At 43.1% G+C, this 19650-nt stretch overlaps 1 protein-coding gene across 1 annotated transcript in view; it reads right to left on the reverse strand.

Annotated features, from left to right (window-relative positions):
* The window catches only part of LOC113912495 (SV2 related protein), a 67993-nt gene that overhangs the window by 16101 nt on the left and 32242 nt on the right, over positions 1-19650 (reverse strand). The window contains exons 6-10 of the mRNA XM_027575657.2: positions 17134-17258; positions 6117-6180; positions 3885-4010; positions 3268-3396; positions 1602-1675 (exon numbers count right to left, since the gene is read on the reverse strand). Coding sequence (XP_027431458.2) covers positions 1602-1675; positions 3268-3396; positions 3885-4010; positions 6117-6180; positions 17134-17258 — 518 coding nt within the window. The remainder of the gene's footprint in view (positions 1-1601; positions 1676-3267; positions 3397-3884; positions 4011-6116; positions 6181-17133; positions 17259-19650) is intronic.

The following is a 19650-nucleotide window of genomic DNA, read 5'->3' on the forward strand; positions in this document are numbered from 1 at the left end:
GGTGGGCCCCATGCCACTGGTGGTATCCAAGGCAATATTGGCCAAGAAGGGGACTTGATGGAGCATGCATATGGAATCTCATTGTGACAAAAATCCATTTTACATTTCCTTTCAAATTACAGTTGACCCTTGGACAGCACAGGTTTTGAACTGCACAGGGCCACTTGTAAAGAGCTTTTTTTCAATAAATATAGTACACTACTGCAAGTGCATTTTCTCTTCCAGAAGATTTTAATGACATTTTCTTTTTCTCTAGCCTACTTTAAGATATAATATATAATACGTAATACATACAACATACAAAATATGTGTTCATTGACTTTTTTATGTTACCAGTAAGGCTTCTGGTCAATAGGCGGCTATTGGTTAAGTTTTGGGGGAGTCAAAAGATTTCCGACTGTTCAGGGGTCTGTGCCTTTAACCCCCTTTCTGCATTGTTCAAAGTCAACTGTATTTTGATGATTTCCTAGTTTCACTTACTTGCTAATGAATGAGTCCTTAACACCTACCCTCTGTCTGTGTGTCTCTATTAAATACAGCAGCTCAGTGCCTTGGCAAATCATCAATCTAGCTACTTTTTACTGTATATCTCTTGAAAATATATGGCCTGCACTTAAGGTTTTTTTCTTTAAAGCAGACATATAAAATTCCCTCTTAAAAGACATTTATCTGAACCCTTGTGCACTAATGGTGGGAATGCAAACTGGCATAGCCACTCTGGAAAACAGTATGGAGGCTCCTCAAAAAATTAAAAATAGAACTACCCTATTGCATTACTGGGTATTTACCCAAAGAGTACAAAAACCCTAATTCAAAAGGAGATTTGCACCCCTATGTTTATTGCAGCATCATTTACAATAGCCAAATTATGGAAGCAGTCCATGTCCATTGATAGATGAATGGAAAAGAAGATGTGATACATACACACACACACACACACATATATATTTATATACACACACATATACACACAACAGAATATTATTCTGCCATAAAAAGAATGAAATCTTGCCATTTGTAATAACGTGGATGGAGCTAGAGAATATGATGCTAAGTGAAATAAGTCAGTCAGAGAAAGACAAATACCGTATGATTTCACTCATGTGTGGAATTTAAGAAACAAAACAAACAAAGGAAAAGAAAAAGAGACAAACCAAAGAACAGACTCTTAACTAGAGAGAACAAACTGGTGGTTACCAGAGGGGAGGTGGGTGGGGGATGGGTGAAATAGGTGATACGGATTAAGAGCACACTTATCATGAGGAGCACTGAGTAATGTATAAACTCTCTGATTCACTATCTTGTGTATCTGAAACTAATATAACATTGTATGTTAACGATATTGGAAATAAAATTAAAAAGTTTCTTTAAAAAAGGACATTTATCTGAGTCAGAAGTGAGTTCAATTAAAGAAAAAGACTAAGAAAATAATAGTACAGGTAATATCTGGAAAAGGCAGAGATCCCAGGAAAGTGATGCTCAAACCACTGAACTTTGTAATTGTTGCCTACGATCAAAGAGTTCTCTGTGCGTCACATAAAAACAGAACACAAAACAGGGCACGGGTGAAGGGGATCAAAGTGTCAAGAAACAGCTCTTACCATATAAACCACAGCAACAAGGTTGTCCATCTAAAATGGGGCGTGAAAAGGTCCCTCATTCTGCCTCGGTCTTCCTGTTTCAAGACAAGGACATGCCGTTTGCTCTCCACTCCTCCAGCAGTGCTGGCATTGGGTGGACACCCACTGCTGGGAGGGAGGTTGCTGGTGGGCTACATGCTCAGGATCCGAGAACCCAGGACTCAATCCCACAGCACAAAGTCCCCCAGCCCAGGGAGGCCCTCCAGCCAGGACCCAGCAATGTCCACAGTCTTGATTCCCCAAGGATGGAGACGTTCTGCAACCCCCAACCCCAGCCTGAAGTCCTGGAGCCAGGAAGCAGACTCCATGCCCTGAGGACTCTCAGGTAGTCCCATAGACCCGGGGAGCAGTCAGTCAGTCCAAGGGGTGTCTAACCATTTCATGCCCCGACTAAGCCAGCTCTAGGTCAAGATCACAAAAATTAATGTGCTGAAAATTAATTCGCCAGAGGCCAATGTGCTGAAAGATTGATTAGTTAAACGACCTACTTGCCAATTTCATATAATTTGCTGTTATCAAATCTTTGCTCGACAATGTTCTTTTTTTTTTTAAAGATTTTGTTTATTTATTTAAGAGAGAGAGAGAGCATGAGCAGGGGGAAGGGCAGTGGGAGACGGGGAGAGGGAGAAGCAGGCTCCCCACGGAGCTGAGCTGAAGGCAGACACTTAACCGACTGAACCACTCTACAATGTTCTTTTTCAGAGTATATTCTATGAGGGGCGCCTGGGTGGCTCAGTCGTTAAGCGTCTGCCTTCGGCTCAGGTCATGGTCCCAGGGTCCTGGGATCGAGCCCCGCATCGGGCTCCCTGCTCCGCGGGAAGCCTGCTTCTCCCTCTCCCACTCCCCCTGCTTGTGTTCCTGCTCTCGCTGTCTCTCTCTCTGTCAAATAAATAAATAAAATCTTTTAAAAATAATAATAAAATAAATAAATAAATAAAACCTTTTTAAAAAAGAGTATATTCTATGACTGTGATTATATTCTTCTTAGATATATTTAACAAATATATTTTCCTTAGTTTGAGAAATGCTTATTTAAACATGTTAAATGCTTAAAAAAGGATTATGGACTATAGATGGTTTAGTCTACCTGAATATTATTTTTGTGAATAAGAGGATTATGGACTATAGGTGGTTTAGTCTACCTGAATATTATTTTTGTGAATAAAAGGATTATGGACTATAGGTGGTTTAGTCTACCTGAATATTATTTTTGTGAATAAAAATATATTTTTTAATATATTCTTGAATGAAAAAACAATACTCCTTAAATATGTTTATGAATATATTTGAGAATGTATTTGTTGAATATATTTTGAAATAGGCTCATTAATATATTTAGAAATAGATTCATTAATATATTTATGGAGAGAATATATTGAGGAAATAAATATATTAATATGTACATAGGAAAAATATACTCCTACTTACTATATATATTCAAAAAGAATGCTCCTTGAAACATGTAAAAAGATACATTACCAAGTTAATTCAGGAAAACTGGCTTTTGGGGAATTGGTCTGCTTCTGCTCTTTTTGCATGTCTCAGGATTTACCACACCCCACCGACGTACATGCTCCCACGCAGGTGCACAAACACACACGCCACAGACGGTGGGCCAGGCACGGACCTGTCTGGAGATGATGAGTTTCCCCAGCGGCATGGGGGCTCCGTTTTCGGTTGCTATCCTCTTTAATGTGGCAATGGCCTTTTCCTGATTCCCGGACAACACATCGTACCTTGCGCTCTCCGGCAGCCACTGTGGGTACAGGTGTGGCAGGTTAGGGTGGAACAGAACACTGGGTCCCAGCCACATACTCTCATCTGGGTGTGGAGTCTTTAAGGGTGGGGCCTCTGGCTCCAGAGGCCTGGCTTCAAATCCTGGCTCTGTCATTGATTATATTGGTTGTGTGACCTTGAGCAATTACTTGACCTCTCTGTGCCTCCATTTCCTCATCCATAAAATGGGGATAATGATAGATCCCATCTTTTCGGGTTGTTGAGGGGATTAAGTGAGATAATCCAGACAAAGTGCTTACTTAGCACAGTGCCTGGAATGGGTTCATGCAGTTATGATTGCTGCCATTGCTATTATTATTACTAAATGGTGTTGTTGTCAGAGTCCCCCCCCAAAAATCTTAAAAATAATCTTTACAGGATGGTGTCCTTCTCCACCCCCCCCACCTAAATACAGGGAACAGCAGGAGGCCAGGAGACAAAGGTTGAGATGTCTTAAAGGATACCTACAAAACACAGGACCGCAAAGAGGAGCAAGGGGACAGCCGAAAGGATGAGCAGCCAGCGCCAGCCCAGGCTGGGCATCACAAACACAGCCAGGATGACCTCGAACACTGTCCCGATGGCCCAGAAGACCTGGCATGGGAAAATGGGATCAGTTGATCACGCTCATGCATGGTCAACGCATGAGCAATGTGAGTGTCATTGTAGATGACGCTATCGATATGGGTAAGGGGTCTTTGGGGTCTGCAAAGTCAGAATGGCCACCACTTTTCCTGGGGTCCATATAGTTGGGCCACGGCCACCATGTTGTCCATCTCCTGAGGGTGCCATCCACATGGTATGATATTGGCGTGGTACCCACTGGAGTGTACAGTGTGGTAGCTCTGGTTAAGGAGATCAGTACCACCTCGTGTGAGGTCAAGATGGTGATGGACACATTGGTTTTTGTTTACTGACATCCATCTCTCTTGCCCATTGGGGCCCTACTATCCTTAGTCCCAATTGCCTCTTCTCTGCAGGGCTGAATATCTTCTGTGTGCCTCTCCGAGTCACTCCCCATCCTTCCCCACTTTGCTCTTTGAATGCACTGCATCCATAGACTTCCTGATTTCTGGCTTCCCACTGGGTGCAGCCAATGGGGAGCCCCACAGGAACTGGGAGAGAGGGAGGGAGGTAAGAGAGGTTGGGGCATTTACTCCTCTGGCTCCCTCTCTGCAGGGTGCGCATGGGCTCGCTGCATCTCTCAGCAGAAGGTCCCAGGTCGCGTCCAATAGCTCTCGACATACAACTCTCCCTCTCTGGACTGCTAATTACTTCCTGCCTTTGCCTGGCAACTGGAACTTCCGGCCTGGGGCTATTTAGAAATAGTCCCTTTATCAAACTTTCTTCAAATTATCCTAATTTGTTTTTTTTAAGATTTTATTTATTTATTCATGAGAGACAGAGAGAGAGAGAGGCAGAGGCAGAGGGAGAAGCAGGCTCCCCGCCGAGCAGGGAGCCCGATGCGGGACTCGATCCCAGGACCCCGGGATCATGACCTGAGCCAAAGGCAGACGCTTAACCAACTGAGCCACCCAGGCGTCCCCAAATTATCCTAATTTGAGTATGCTGGTTCCTGTTGGGACCCTACAACTATTGCCCATTGACAAACCTGGTCCTTCAAGTTTCCCCATCAGTTCTGGGAGCCCATAAGAGCCCTCCGAAATCCCCTTTTGCTTAAATTAACCACATTTCTGTTGCTGACAACCAGGGGTGATGGTCAAAATGTCTAACAAACTGATACAGGACTGACCAACCAGAATGGGTACCAGACATACCCGCTCCCAACACACACACACACACACACACACACACACACACACACACACACACACACACACGACTGTGCCAGGAGTTAACTCTTTAGTTGCTAGATCATGGGAAGTTCTAGGGGGTCCTAGGAGAGGACAGGGTGTTAGGTGATGAGGCCTAATCAGCGACCAGGATCTGCTGGCACAGATACATCTCAATATTTAAATAGTTGGTTCATCCATACCAGTATGGACTAGCTGACTACCATCCTTATTGGTCAGGGGTAGATGCAGTCAGGGTGGTAGATTGGGCCGTGGGGTTAATGTAATTAATATTGTCAGTGTGGTCCTGGTGGCTAGAGAATGGCATCATAGACATCACTGTGGACATCAGTGTCCGGAAAGGTCAAATAAACCCTACTGCCCACTGCATGGCACCATTGGGCACTTACATACTTGCCCTGAGAGCTTCCAGATCATGATGGGAAAATGGGTCACAAGACCCTGGCAGGAAGAAGGCTTGAGAGGGACTAGCTGGACAAAGGACCTTTTAAGGCAGCCTCTAGGTTACAGAGGTGGCCGCTCACACAAGACACAGGTGAGTCCAGATACAAATAGGGGTGGAGGGTGATGATGTGGACAAGAGACAGGAGTTTTGTTTCCCTTAGCTGCACGGTTCGGCAGCGAGCCTCAGATAAAAGCCATTTCTAGCCCAAGAATGACATACCACCAGCCTGCCACCATTTTTTTTAAGAGATTGAATTTTTTTTTTGTCAATTGAAGAATTTATCTGTAAAGCAAAAAAAAAAAAAAAAACCCAAAAAACAAAAAAAAGTTCAAATTTACATAACTGACAAAGTCCCATTTCCTTATCCTGTGGCTCAGGACACCTGAGAATCTCCTGCTCAGAGACTGAACACTATTGGAAAACCCAGACCACCCTCCTTACCTCAATCAGCAAAATACACTTAGCTCTGGCCTTCATGGGAAGGAACTCGGCGTACAGCGTCACCCTGGGAAAGCGGAAAGATATGAAAGGAGTTAAGGTCAGGACTGAGTAAGAAGATTGCCACAGCTTTCCGAATTTCTTTTTTTTTTTTTTTTAAGACTTCATTTATTTATTTATCTGAGAGCAAGAACATGTGAGTGAGCAGGGGGAGAGGGACAAGCAGACTCCATACTGAGCATGGAACCCAGACACAGGGCTCAGTCTCACAACCTTGAGTTCATGACCTGAGCTGAAATCAAGAGTCCGATGCTTACCCAACTGAACTACCCAGGTGCCCCACTTTCTGAATTTCTAGGTCAACGTTCCTCTGAGGGTGGTCTGTGGACCACTTAACTTCAGAATTTCCTGGGACAATGGCTAAGTACTTAGATCTCCAGGCCCTACCCCAGACCTCTATCTATCTATCTATCTTCTATCTATCTATCATCTGTCTTGGTCTTTCCATTTCTCTCTCTCTCCACACGCACACTATACATCTATGTCTGTTTCTATATCCATGTGTGTATATGTATTTAAAAAAGCAATGAATTCACACTGATACTTTCAATTCCAGTCCAACCAGAAGGTTAGGGTTCTTTCTTTCTTTCTTTTTTTTAAGTAATCTCTATACCTAACACAGGGCTTGAACCCAGAACCCCGAGATCAAGTGTCGCACCCTCTGCTGACTGAGCCAGCCAGGCACCCCAAGGTTAAGGGTTCTTTCTAGCCCTCCCAGTTTCCGTGTTTGTAATTCCCTTCTCCAACATTGAGACACCCAGGCCTCTTTATCCTCAATACTTGCTTGATCCATTTATTTGCTTGCTGAATGTAACCAATGCCCTAAATATACTGGCTGCCTCCTCCATCTAATGCATTCTTGCCCCCTCCCCCTACCTTTCACTTCCTCAGCCATTGGCCATGCTGGAAAGAGAAAGAAATCTCTAAACTTCTTCCCCATGCTGCCTTCCACATCTCCCACCTAAGCCAAGCATCTGAGCAACCAGATGGCTTCATGTTACTCTCCTGGCTCCTCATAAAGGAGACGGGGTAGAGAGAGGCTAATTTCCATTGACCCTTTTGAGGCGGATACTGCTGGTAACACCATCTAGGTCTCCTGGGATCCCTTTACTAGTTCAGTTGGCCCAACTCCCAGCTGCTGCTAATGGCTCATACCTGCAAACTTCTAGAATTGCTCTTGAACAATTGGAGCTGCCTCACCAGAATGATGTCTTTCCCTGCATAACATCTAACATTTGAAAAGTTGGTCTTAAAAAAAGAAGAGAAAGAAAAGTTGGTCTTAGCAATATCATCAAGATTTAGGAACAGTTCTTCCCCCAGTAGAAGTCCTTCTTAGGGTTATGATAAAAGATACCTCTGTCCAAAGAAGGAAGAATTCTTAGGCGCCTCAGAGAAAAGGCTAGGGCTTTAGTCATTCAGATATATTCTATTTAGAGAAAAGCATGAAGAGAAAGTCAATTATCACCTGGTTTAAATCATGGTATAAGTATTTCAGTATATTCTCTCTTCCTGTCTTGATCTTTTGTCTTTATCTCTCTCCCTTTCTCTTTCTTAATCTCTCTCTGTAGCTAAGATCATACTCGAGAATTTTGAACCCTACTTTTTATTTGATTTATAAATAGCATTTCCATGCCATTTAAAATCCTCTTACACACATATGTTCTATCATATGCATGAACCATTCTTTTCTTAATAATAGCTACCTTTTATTGAGGACCTATTATGTGTCAAAACACTCTTCTAGATGTTTTACATGGATTGTCTCACTCAAACATTTCAAATCAATGGAGTAGATACTTATAATCCTGTGGGTGTGCATATATCTTTGATTCTCATTTTTATCTCTAGATCTACCTATGTCGGATAAATTGTTAATTGACCAGGATCACACAGCTAGTAAGTTAGTAAGTAGAAAAGCCAAAATTCTAAATTCTAACCCAGATCTGTCTATATTTTGTAGCCCATCCCTCTTTGGATGGTTTTGCAATTACACAATACTTCAACAAACATTATCTTTAGGCTGAAGACATCTTTGTCTTCGTGTGGTTTCCTTAGGTCAGGTCCCTGTTAAGTAGAATTTGTGTCAAAGGGCATGCATAGTTTTAAGGCTTTTGATAGATAATACCAAAGTGGTTCCCCAAAAAAGCTTACTCTGATTTATATGCCTACAAGTAGCTTTCTCAACAAAAACCATTAGGAATTTCATTAACTCAGCCCTGAGAGTAAGGATCAAGATTATAGTGGTTACAGAGGTTACAGCAATTACCATGGATGACTTCTTTGAAATTTGTATGCTGTTCTCCAAATGGTGTGCTTATATTATTTAAAAAATCAATAGTAATAATAAAATGAGAAGCATGTTTACCTGTCCTCCACCAAATTAAACTACTAACCATGCAAAAACGTGCAGCAGCATATTCTAAGGGCAAAGTCATGCCTGTCCTTAGATGGCAAGGATTTCTTTTTATAATGAAGCTATAGCATGTGGTAGTTTTTCTTTTTTCTTTTCTTTTAGTTACAGAAGTAGTACCTGAATGCATTTGCGTTGGAAAACAGTTAAGCAATACATAAGTATACAGAGCATATGATAATTCTTCCTCTTCCCCATTGCCCCTACTTCCATTCCATTCCCCCAAAGCCATAATAACCAGGAGTTTGCTTTGCAACCTTCCAGCTCCTTCTCTATGTAAATAAATAAATTTAAGCAACACATCTTTCTTTTCCTTCTCTCTTTCCTTCTCTCTTCTTCCCTTTGTCTCTCCCTCCTTCCTCCTTCTCTTCCATCTTTCCTTCCTCCCTCCTTCCCTCCTTTCCTTCCTTCTCTCTTTCCTTCCTGCTCCCTCCCTTCTTTCCCTCTTTTCTTCCTTCCTCCCTTGCCCCTTCCTTCCTCCTTCCCTCCCTTCCTTCTCTCTTTCCTCCCTTCCTCTCCCCCTCCCTCCTTCCTTCCTTCCTTCACACATGCAGCACACTGTTCATGTTCCACCGATAAAAATGCCCCAACTCTTGCCACTTCCATGCATGCCTGTCCAGTTTCCAATTGTCAGTACCTGTAACTCTCCCCTGAGTGCTTTCTCTGGTTATTAAAGCTTACTCTGCCAACCTCTGTGGCAGACCAGGAGTGCCAAGGAATTTAAACTTCCCAGGAGCATCTCTCAACAAATGACATTTCCCTCGTCCCTTGAATGGGACAATCTGGAGATGCGTGCCACAGGATCTCCCAGACTAAACTACTTGCCCTAGCATCTCTGTGTCAAGATCTGCTTTCAATAAGACAGTTTGGAAATCTTCCCATATTAATATACATGTATTTACTGCATTATTTTTAAACAGCTGCAACCCTGTTGATTAATAGATTGTTTTCAATTTCTTGTTTTTGCCACCTCTGCCACAAGAAACATTTTTTCTTGTAATTGTTGTGTCCCACACTGGCCATTATTTATAGCAATTCATTATGAAAATGAGCTGTTTGATCTTCATCCAAAGTGTGGTGATTATTACAATCACACTGAAGAATAAAAGAATGAGCAATGAAAGTAGCAATGCCAAGAAGCAGTTGATACTGGTGTCAATAAACTCCCGCTGAAAATAATCACATTTACAGCCCTTGGCAATTAGAGATTTGCCCTTTGGATCACATGCTTGCAAAGAAGTGACCTGTGATCTCCATTTGGCATTTCTGTTTGGTCTGGAGGGGAAAGAGCAGTGCCAAGGACAGGTTTGTGAGCAAGCTCCACCTAGACACCAATCTGAAGAATCTTCTGAGAAGGTCTCAAGGTGGAACAGGTGGGCAGCTACCTGGAGTATTAGTCTTCAAGTGTGGCTAACACACAAGCAGGATGCCTGTTAAGGCAGGGTTCCTTCTCAGTTTCTTAGGTAGGAGGCATTTCTGCTGAAATACTTGGCATCCTCTATCGGAAACAATAAACAATCAGCCATGGTGCCTACATGTTTCTTATATATATTTTGTGTATGTTTTGCAACTAGAGGCAATGACCATTTTTTGATGCTTATCTGCATTTTCTAAAACAAAAATGTATTACTTGTAATGATAAAACTTAAGTTGCTTCTAATTTTTTCACTTGAGTTAAAGTCTCTTCCCTCTTGATGCTCCTGCATAGACAGAAAAGCTAATTATTTGGCATCTTAATGTGATCCTCTCTCCTGTCTTAATTAAAGGGAACAGAAACCACTCAGAACTTCCAGTTCTATGTCCCAGAATCATCTCCAAATCAGTACCAGGGACCCAGTGGACATTAATGATTTACCAGGACTTTCTGACTATATAAGCTTAGAATCCTTTCAGGACATCTGTTCAAATGTAAGAACTTTGGCATTAGATGGGTGTGGATTTGAACCCAGTTTCTCCACATGGTAGATGGTTTGCACGAGGTGCTTCACTATTTTCCCTCCCTGTGTCTTGCTTCCTTGCAGGTCACTCCATGCAAAGTCTACTTCCCCATCCCTTGAATCTGGGCCTTGCGACTTGCGACTTGCTCTTGTTCAATAGAATGTTGCAAACGTGATATTGTGCCAGTTCCAAGCTTGGGTCCCAAGAAGCTCTACAGCGTTTGCTTGCTCACTTGGACCCCTGCCCAGGTGCCACGTGACCGGTGCCATGTGACCAGGTGCCCAGGCTAGCCAGCTGAAGTTTGAGAGGCTTGTGGAGCATAGATGAGTCAGCTGTGGCCATGCTAGCCCAGGCAGCCCCCATCCAATTCACCAGGTGATTGGAGACACATGAGTGAGCCTTGCTGAGCTCAGAACCATACTGCCCAACTGCAGAATCATGAGTTCAATAAATTGTTGTTAAGCCATAAATGTCAGGGTGGTTTGTTACAAAGCAAGAGGTAATTCCATGCTCCATTTAATAACTATATGACCTTAAGCAAGCCACTTAATGATCTCTGAGCCTCAGTTTTCTCTTCTGTAAACTGGGGATGATAGGGTTGTCAGTGAACAAGATGAGCACTTAGTATAGTGCCTGGCACTTGGTAAGCACTCAATGGACATTGTAATGATGACCATCATCACTATTAATGTTACTATCGCTATCACCAAGGACCAATATAAACACCTGCTTTGGGCGAAGAAATAAAGGAAAGAAGAAAAAGAGGGATGGGGCACCTGGCTAGCTCAGTCGGCAGAGCATGCGACTCTTGATCTCGGGGTTGTGAGTTCAAGCCCTACATTGGGTGTAGAGATTACTTAAAAATAAAATCTTTTAAAAAATAAAAATAAAAAGAGGGATAAAGGGAAGCATATAAAAAAGCACAGATCAGGGCTGAGGGATGGGCTCTTTATTGATAATATAGTTTATAGATAAGATGATGTGCGTTAACTAAAATTATTGAGGTGATCATTTTGCAAGTAAGTCATTAGGCTGTGCACCCTGAATTCTGGATGTCAATTACACATTGATAAAACTGAAAGAAAAACTATTTTTAATTTAATTTAATTTTTAAACAATTTTAATAAATAATAAAATTTGTATTTATACTAAAAATTTATTACAAGGACTTCTTGTTGCACTTTTAAAAAAATTATACAGCAAAGTCCTACTCATTTGGTTTTGTGAGGTGGTGCAAAGCCTAAATGAATGGAAACTCTTGGTTGCATTTAATTACATAAAAATATCTTCAACTAAAAAAAAAATCTTCAACTAAATGTTTCCAAAAAATGAACTTAGGGGAGCCATTATTATAAGGAGTTAAGAACATTGCATAATAAAGCCATGATTATTTTTACGTAAATGGCTGGAGTGGAAGTTCTGGGAAGCCTGTGGCTCTCTTGGGTTGCTAAATATTTCTTCTTTAACTTTGTTTCTGTTTTTATTTGCTCTCCTCATGGACAAAAGAGCTGTAGAGGGGTATTTAAGAGAATATGTTTGCAGGGTCAAATGATATTTAAATCTGAGCTCTGCCCTTTGTTAGCTGTGTGGTCTTGGGCATGTTACTTAATTTTTAAAACCCCAGTTTTCTTATCTGTAAAATGGGGATAATAATACCTGTGTCTTGAGGTTTTGAGAGTTTTAAAGTGGTCATGTGGATACTAGCTCAATAAACAAACAGAAGGGCTGTAGTAGGGTTAAGTAAAGGAACAGCTGAGTGGGGAGGCATGACATTTGGGGGGTGGACGTAGGGAGGAGGCAGGCAAGCTGAGGACCCTCATGACGGAAGGCTAAGGGGCAAAGGCCCTCCCAGCTGCTCTGTGTCCGTAATTTTATTCCCCTGGTGTCCTGTCCTCTCTCCCTGAAGATCTCTCCCCTTTGCAGTTTTAGGAGGTGGGTTTTCTCTCTTCCTGTTACTCCGCCATTGGAATCCCATCTGCCTACCATCTTCCAGAGGTTCCTCAAAATTTCTGGTTGGCTGATGGCACCCTTTTCTTGTTTTCCAGTCCTGTTATAGATCTATTCTATTTCTTATACCTTTGATGACATTTCCAGAAACTGTGGAGAAGAAGAAATAGAACATAATGCTTCTTATTCCACCATTTCAGACAAGCATCCCTGGACATTCTGAATACGTAGTTCCTTTCCCTTCCCTCTTGTGGGTAGAAAATCCGGGTAATTATTTGTAGGCTGGTTCTGCTGTCATTTCCCTAGGAAAGGAATTTAATATGTATTTCTGTGAGTACATTCCTTCCAGCCTAGGAGAAAACTGTCCCCTAGTCAATGAATGGCTCATGAATGGGACAGTGGCTTTGTCTGCAGGATTTCCTGGAGTTGGTCCAGACGTGGAAGACATTGGCCACAAGCTCCTGCCAGCCCAGATTTATGGGCTTGGCTTAATGGCCTCTGCCTCAAGCTCCGATAGTTTTTAAGCCCATCCTAGGTCCAGGAGTGTATGTCAGATGTCTACTCTGCAGAGCCATGGAGGGATCAATAATGAATAGGGAAGGAAGGACTGGAGAGAACTGAGAGCCACTCGATGCCTTTCCAGCCTCTAAGTGGCAGAAAGAGTCTGAGGATTTGTTCCTGTGTTCACTCTATGTGAGTATATCTTCCGTCCCCATGTACACTTTCCATAATTACCCATGGAGTCCAACGTCCATCACACTGACACCTGAGCTTCACGGCCTTTGACAGACCTGACACGTGCTAACATTCACTGAGCGCTCTGCTGGGCACTGTCCCGGGCACCTCACATGTGTTGTCATGTAATATTCTAAGTGACCCCATGGTGTAGGTATGCTATTATCCCCATTTTAGAGATAAAGAAACTGAGGCACAGAAAGGTTTAGTGACTCGCCTAAGGGCACACAGCTGTTATGTGACAGAGTCAGGATTCGAATCTGGTAGTCATGATCAAGTCACGCTACTTCAGCATTAGCCTTACTCTTCTACATGCCCTCTCCCAGTCTTCCCCAACAGTGACACTCAGCAGGCTCAAGAAGCTAGCCAATGAACTGTTAACCCTCGAGAGGCAATTGGGCCAGATCCTCAGGCACCAAAGCACATCTGCCAGCAACAGAGACCAACGCAGAGCCCCCAGGATGGAGCCATCCCATGTCATGTGGTGGCAAATTATTTATGCTGGACATCTTCCATTGCGGAAGGAGCAGTGACTCATCTTGATGGAACTGGCACATATTCTGGGTATCGGTTTGCCTTTCCTGCCCACGGGGCCCCACCCCACACCACTATCGGAAGGCTTTCCAAGTATTTGACTCATTGACACAGAATCCCACATTAAAGTGCTTGGGACCAAGGGAGATGATACATAACAAAGGAGATGCAGCAGTGTGTATAGGACCGTGGAATCCCCTGGTCCTATCATATCTTATGGTACCTTGCAGCTGCTGGCCTGACAGGGGGATGGAACAGCCTCTTGAAAGTGCCATGGAGGCATCGGCTTAGAGATGATGCTCTATAAGGATGGGATACTGTCTTGCAGGACACAATATACCCTTAAATCAATCGCCATCATATGTGCAATATAGAAGGAATATGTCATTCTGAAATCAAAGAGTTGAAGGAGGAATTTGTACTTGCCACACGTGTGGGGTTAGAGGTTCTGGTTCCCAGAGAGCGCATGCTTCCCCCAGGGGATTCTTCCCCTGCAAGAATCCCGTTCAACTTTAAGCAAAGTCTCCCACTTAGTAACTTTGGGTTCCTTGTATCAAGAGAGAGAGTTAGCATTCTGTCTGAAGAGTTGACCCTGAGCATCATGAGGTGGTAGGGCTGCTGTTACCTAATGGGGCACCCAGGTGACACACTGGGCATCTCTTGGTACCCCCCCTGCCCAATTCTGGTGTTAAATGGACAAGCAGCAGCTACATCCTGGGAAGGACACAGTGACTCAGGCATGGGGTCTGGATCATCCCACCGGGTAAACCATCTCGATTGCAGAAGTGCTGGCCAGAGGTGATGGGAACCTAGAATGAGTAGCAAGGGAGGGACATACTGGGCGTCGTAGCTGGGAGACCAGCAGCAATAGCGGGGACTTTAGTTTATTCCACTAGCCATCCTCTTTTAAGTCTTCAAGGAAAAGACCAACCAGAATCCTGGAGAAACTGTTCCCAGATGGGATGGGCTTCTTATATGAAGGAAGGGGATCTAAGAGGTGCAAGGGGTGGACTGTGGCGGGTGCTGTGATGTACCACCTGGACTCACCCTTCAGGACAGAGGCACACAGTTCCTCTGGAATGACCAGGAATGTTACCTGCTAAGAGCTCAGAATGGGGTCCCTGGCAGGAATTTCTTGACCCAAAGCAGGTGCCTTGCCCAAGAACATGCTCCCTCCTTGAGGGCAGCCCATGTCCAGTGTGGCTGATGTGAAGGTACAAAAGTCCAGCTCCCATGCCTCATTTTGGAACAACTCTAGGAAGCCATCCCAGCTCTGGAACCCCTACAGGGTCCACTGTGCTCAACTCCTCCCTCTGCCCATTCAAGTTTTACTCACTCCCTTGCCGGTGCTGATCTCAATAACCACTTGCACACTAATCTCCATCTCACGTTCTGTTTTCCGAGATCCCCACCTATAACAGGGACCATGTCTATCTTGCTCACTACTGTATCCCCAGCATCCAGTACTAGGCCAGTGCCATAGTAGGTGCTCAAGAAATACTGGTTGAATAAATGGATAAACTGGTCCTTGTGGGAAATTTCTCTAAATTATTGCAACAGGAATTATTATTCCTGACCTTCAACTCACCCTACCCAGCATTGCCAGATTAATACTTCTAAAGTACCTCCCCTGCTCAAGAACTCTCAGTGGCTCCCCACTGCCTGTAGGCAATCCCTTTGGCCTGGCATTCAAGACTCTAGGAAGTTTGCCTGGTCTACCTGTCCAACCTCAGCTTTTAGTTCTCACATATCTCACCGCAACAAACTAACCAGAAGGGATCATTAGCCTTCCTCGGACTCAGCTATGGCTTCCTCTTTTCATTCAGGTCCCTTCCTATGAAATATCCCACATCATCCCCGGTCTGCCTCTGGGTCTTTCCCGGTCCTTTACATCCTTAATAGAAAGGCAGTACAATGCAATTGTTAGAGCCTCGGCTCTGGAGTTAGAAGGCCTGAGTTCGGATTCTGGCTCTGCCTCTTCCTGGCTGTGTCACCCAGGGCAAGTCACTTTACCTCTCTGTGCTTCAGTTTCTGTATCTGTGAAATGGGATGAATAGTAGAACTCACCTAGGATATCTTGGGGGGATTAAATGAAATAGTCTAGGGTGCCTGGGTGGCTCAGTTGGTTAAGCGACTGCCTTCGGCTCAGGTCATGATCCTGGAGTCCCGGGATCGAGTCCCGCATCGGGCTCCCTGCTCGGCGAGGAGCCTGCTTCTCCCTTTAGCCCTCCCCCCTCTCATGTACTCTCTCTCTCTCATTCTCACTCTCTCAAAATAAGTAAATAAATCTTAAAAAAAAAAAAAAAGAAATAGTCTAGGAGCCAGATAGTAAATATTTTCTCTACTGAGACTACTCAACTCTGTGGCTGTATAGGAAAACGGGCATAGTTAACATGTAAATGATGGGTGTGTCTGTGTTCCAATAAAACTTTATAAAACCAGTCAGCAGGTTGGATACAGCCCACATGCCATTGTCTGCCAATCTCCCAGGACAGAGTAACTTATTCCTACAACTGTGACTACTCTCAGTACTTTGACAAAAGCACCAACAAACTAACACTCGATTTGCATATGGTTAAGCCCACCCCTGCCTTGAGCTTAGGTTAGAAGGGGGTGGGGGGCCTTGTTCCGCTCATGATGGTTAAGAGCATGGATGCTGTAGGCAGACAGACTTGGGTTCTTAGTTCCAGTACATACCATATGACTTGGGCAAATGATCTCACCCATTGAGTTTTGGTTTCAACTGTAAAATGGAGATTACAATCGCTTGATAAACACATACTTCCCGGGGCTGCTGTGAAATGTCCAAGAGAAATGTCCAATCAATGCTAGATCTATTAATTTTTATTATTATTTCACATTTATGACCTTCCAGCTATTGTGTTGGGTGTTTTTTTTAAGATTTTATTTTATCTTTTAAAAGATTTATTTATTTGAAAGAGAGAGAGAAGTGAGTGAGAGAGCAGGAATAGGAGCAGAGGGAGACCCCAAGCAGGCTCTACACTGAATATGGAGGGAGCCCGATACGGGGCTCAATTCCAGGACCCTGAGATCACAACCCTAGCCAAAACCAAGAGTCAGATGCCTAACCGACTGTGTCACCCAGGTGACCCTTAAGATTTTATGTTTAAGTAATCTCTACACTCAATATGGGGTTCGCACTTACAACCCCGAGATCGAGAGTCACACGCTCCACTGACTGAGCCAGCCAGGTGCCCCTATTGTGTTGCTTTTGTACTGTCAGTCATTACAATTCTGATAACGGTAGTCCTCTCTGGCTGCATTATACCTCGTGATACCAGAAGCCCAAGTGTACCATCTCTGTATCTCCCCCAAGGCCATGAACATAGTTGACTGGCTGTCTTGCTGGATGACCAGAGCTGGGCATTTACTTACGACTGGGGGACCCCTCCAATCCCGAAGCCCACCAGGCCCCGGAGCACCAGGATCCAGCTGTACACGGGCGCGAAAGCACTGAGGATGCCATAGTACAGAGTCCAGAGCACGCTGATCTTCAGCCCCTGCAGAGAAGGAAGACACCAAGTCACAGGGCTTCTCAGCACTGCCAGGCCACATGGCCCCTGAACCTGCTGAAAGCCATCAATGGGGTCATGCTAAACAGTAATCCATACAGGCAAGGGAATACCAGGGATTCTCTGTGATGCTGCCAATCCCTGAGGGCAGGTGGTGTGGGAAAACTGTGGGACATTCTTGGTTGTCCCAATGATTGGCATTTAATATATAGGGCCCTGAGATGTTAGATGCCCCACAGTGCACGAGACTCAATAAAGACTTGTCCTGCATCCCGCACCATTGCAAATGGAACTTTCTACTTGACTCTCAATGCAGGTGAAAACTCTATGATTATCTGCACCTTGGCTTTCACTCTATTTTATATAGAAATAAGATTTGGGGGAGGAGCATAGTTTGAATATACACTTAATTTTGCAGGAATGCAACTTCTAGGTAAATCAAAGGAAGTTTGTGTGTGGCTTGATCTGGAACTTTACAAAATTGCTCATCATTTCAGAAAGCCATGTTGTTAATAGCAACACTGCATATGGGGTTTGAGTCACTGAGGGAACACTTCAGTATCTGTCTGCATTCACTGGGTTTCTATGTTTATCTATGAATAGACTGATCTAAATCTATTTCAAAATGTCAAATATAAAGAAAAAAGCATCAACAAAATTCAGTTAAATACAAGTTTATTTATAACCAGGGACAAATATTAACTACTTCCTTTTATTATCCAGGCAATTGTGCATATGCATATTTGCGTATTGAAAATAAATCTTATTTAATTAATTGCCTCCTTTAAAAAAAATCCTCCATCATATCATACTTGGGGCATTATAGCTGATTTATTTTATTATTTTATTTTTTTATACATGGCTTCTTTTAAAGATTATACAAGTGGCTACTTTATTTTATTTTTGAAATTATTTCTGGATAATTAAGGGGCATTATTAAAAGTTCTCATAACAATTTCTAAGTAAAAGGAACATTGCTTTTGATGGGTTGAGAACCACCTAAGGACACAATGCTACAAGACAAACATGCATATTCCCGCAGTGTTAATTACTCTTAGAGATTGAGAAAAAATTAAGGGTGAATGCAATTTAAAATGTTATTTTTATATCAAAATGAACACCCAACATATTATGGAGTAGAACACAAATTTTACATGGATTTTAGACCTGCAACATGGTGTCTGGGCAGGTCTCTCTCTGCAGTAATTCTCCCAGATCCAGCTTTGAGTTCATTCTCCTGTCCCCCTGGGGACACTTCAGGAGGAAAGTGTGAAGCACACTGATTTTAGATTTAAAATTAAAATGAACTGGGGCACCGGGCTGGCTCAGTCGGAAGAGCGTGCAACGCTTCATCTCAGGGTTGTGAGTTCGAGCCCCATGCTGGGTGTAGAGATTACTTAAATAAACTTAAAAAAATTAAAATGAATTTAAAAGGACTAGAGAGGAAACCTGTCAGTCTGCCAGATGATTTCCAGTCTCTTGGAAAATGATTTTAAGTGGGAGAGGGAATATTTTAAATAACTTGCATTAGCTTGCAAGAAAGTGATTTCTTTTTCATTTCAATCATTATTCTTCTGATTATGTCCAAGAGAAAGGATCCATGTGGAGCCAGTCTGTCTTTAAGACCTTTTTAAATACCCACTAAGCTCTCTTTTTAACAAACAGGGCAGAGGGGCAACTGTAACCAACTAGAATTTAGTAACATTGTTTTATTTTCACTGTATTTATTTTTGCAGGTATTTCCTATTTAGGGCAATTGCTACTGATTTCCTATTTAAGACTCTCTGTAAAGTTTCCTTTTTCAAAAACATGCATTTGAGGTGTTTTTTTTTTTTCTAAGATTTTATTTATTTATTTTAGAGAGAAAGAGCACTCGGGGGTGGGGGTAGGGGCAGAGGGAGAGTGAGAGAGAGTATCTCAAGCGGACTCCCCACTGAGCATGGAGATCATGACTGAGCCAAAATCAAGAATCTGACGCCCAACCGACTAAACCACCCAGGTGCCCTGGTTTGTTGTTGTTGTTTTTAAGATTTTATTTTACTCTTAAGATCTATTTATTTCAGAGAGAGCACACAGTGGGGGTAGAGGCAGAGGGAGAGGGAGAGAATCCCAAGCAGACTCCTCGCCAAGGGTGGAACCTGACCCAGGGCTCAACCTCACCACCCTGAGATCATGACCTGAGCTGAAATCAAGTGTTGGCCGCTTAACCAACTCAGCCACCCAGGTGCCCTGTTTTGTTTTTTTAACAAAATGGGTATAGAGATCAATATTAAGTACATAACAAGACAGGTAGGATAGGAATTATTAAAGGCTAGGGCATTTCTGCACCCCTAAAATGCATAACTATGAAATCAGTAACTTGCCATATATACCTACTTCC

Source organism: Zalophus californianus, chromosome 14 (assembly GCF_009762305.2).
Source record: "Zalophus californianus isolate mZalCal1 chromosome 14, mZalCal1.pri.v2, whole genome shotgun sequence".
Classification (NCBI taxonomy): Eukaryota; Metazoa; Chordata; class Mammalia; order Carnivora; family Otariidae; genus Zalophus; species Zalophus californianus.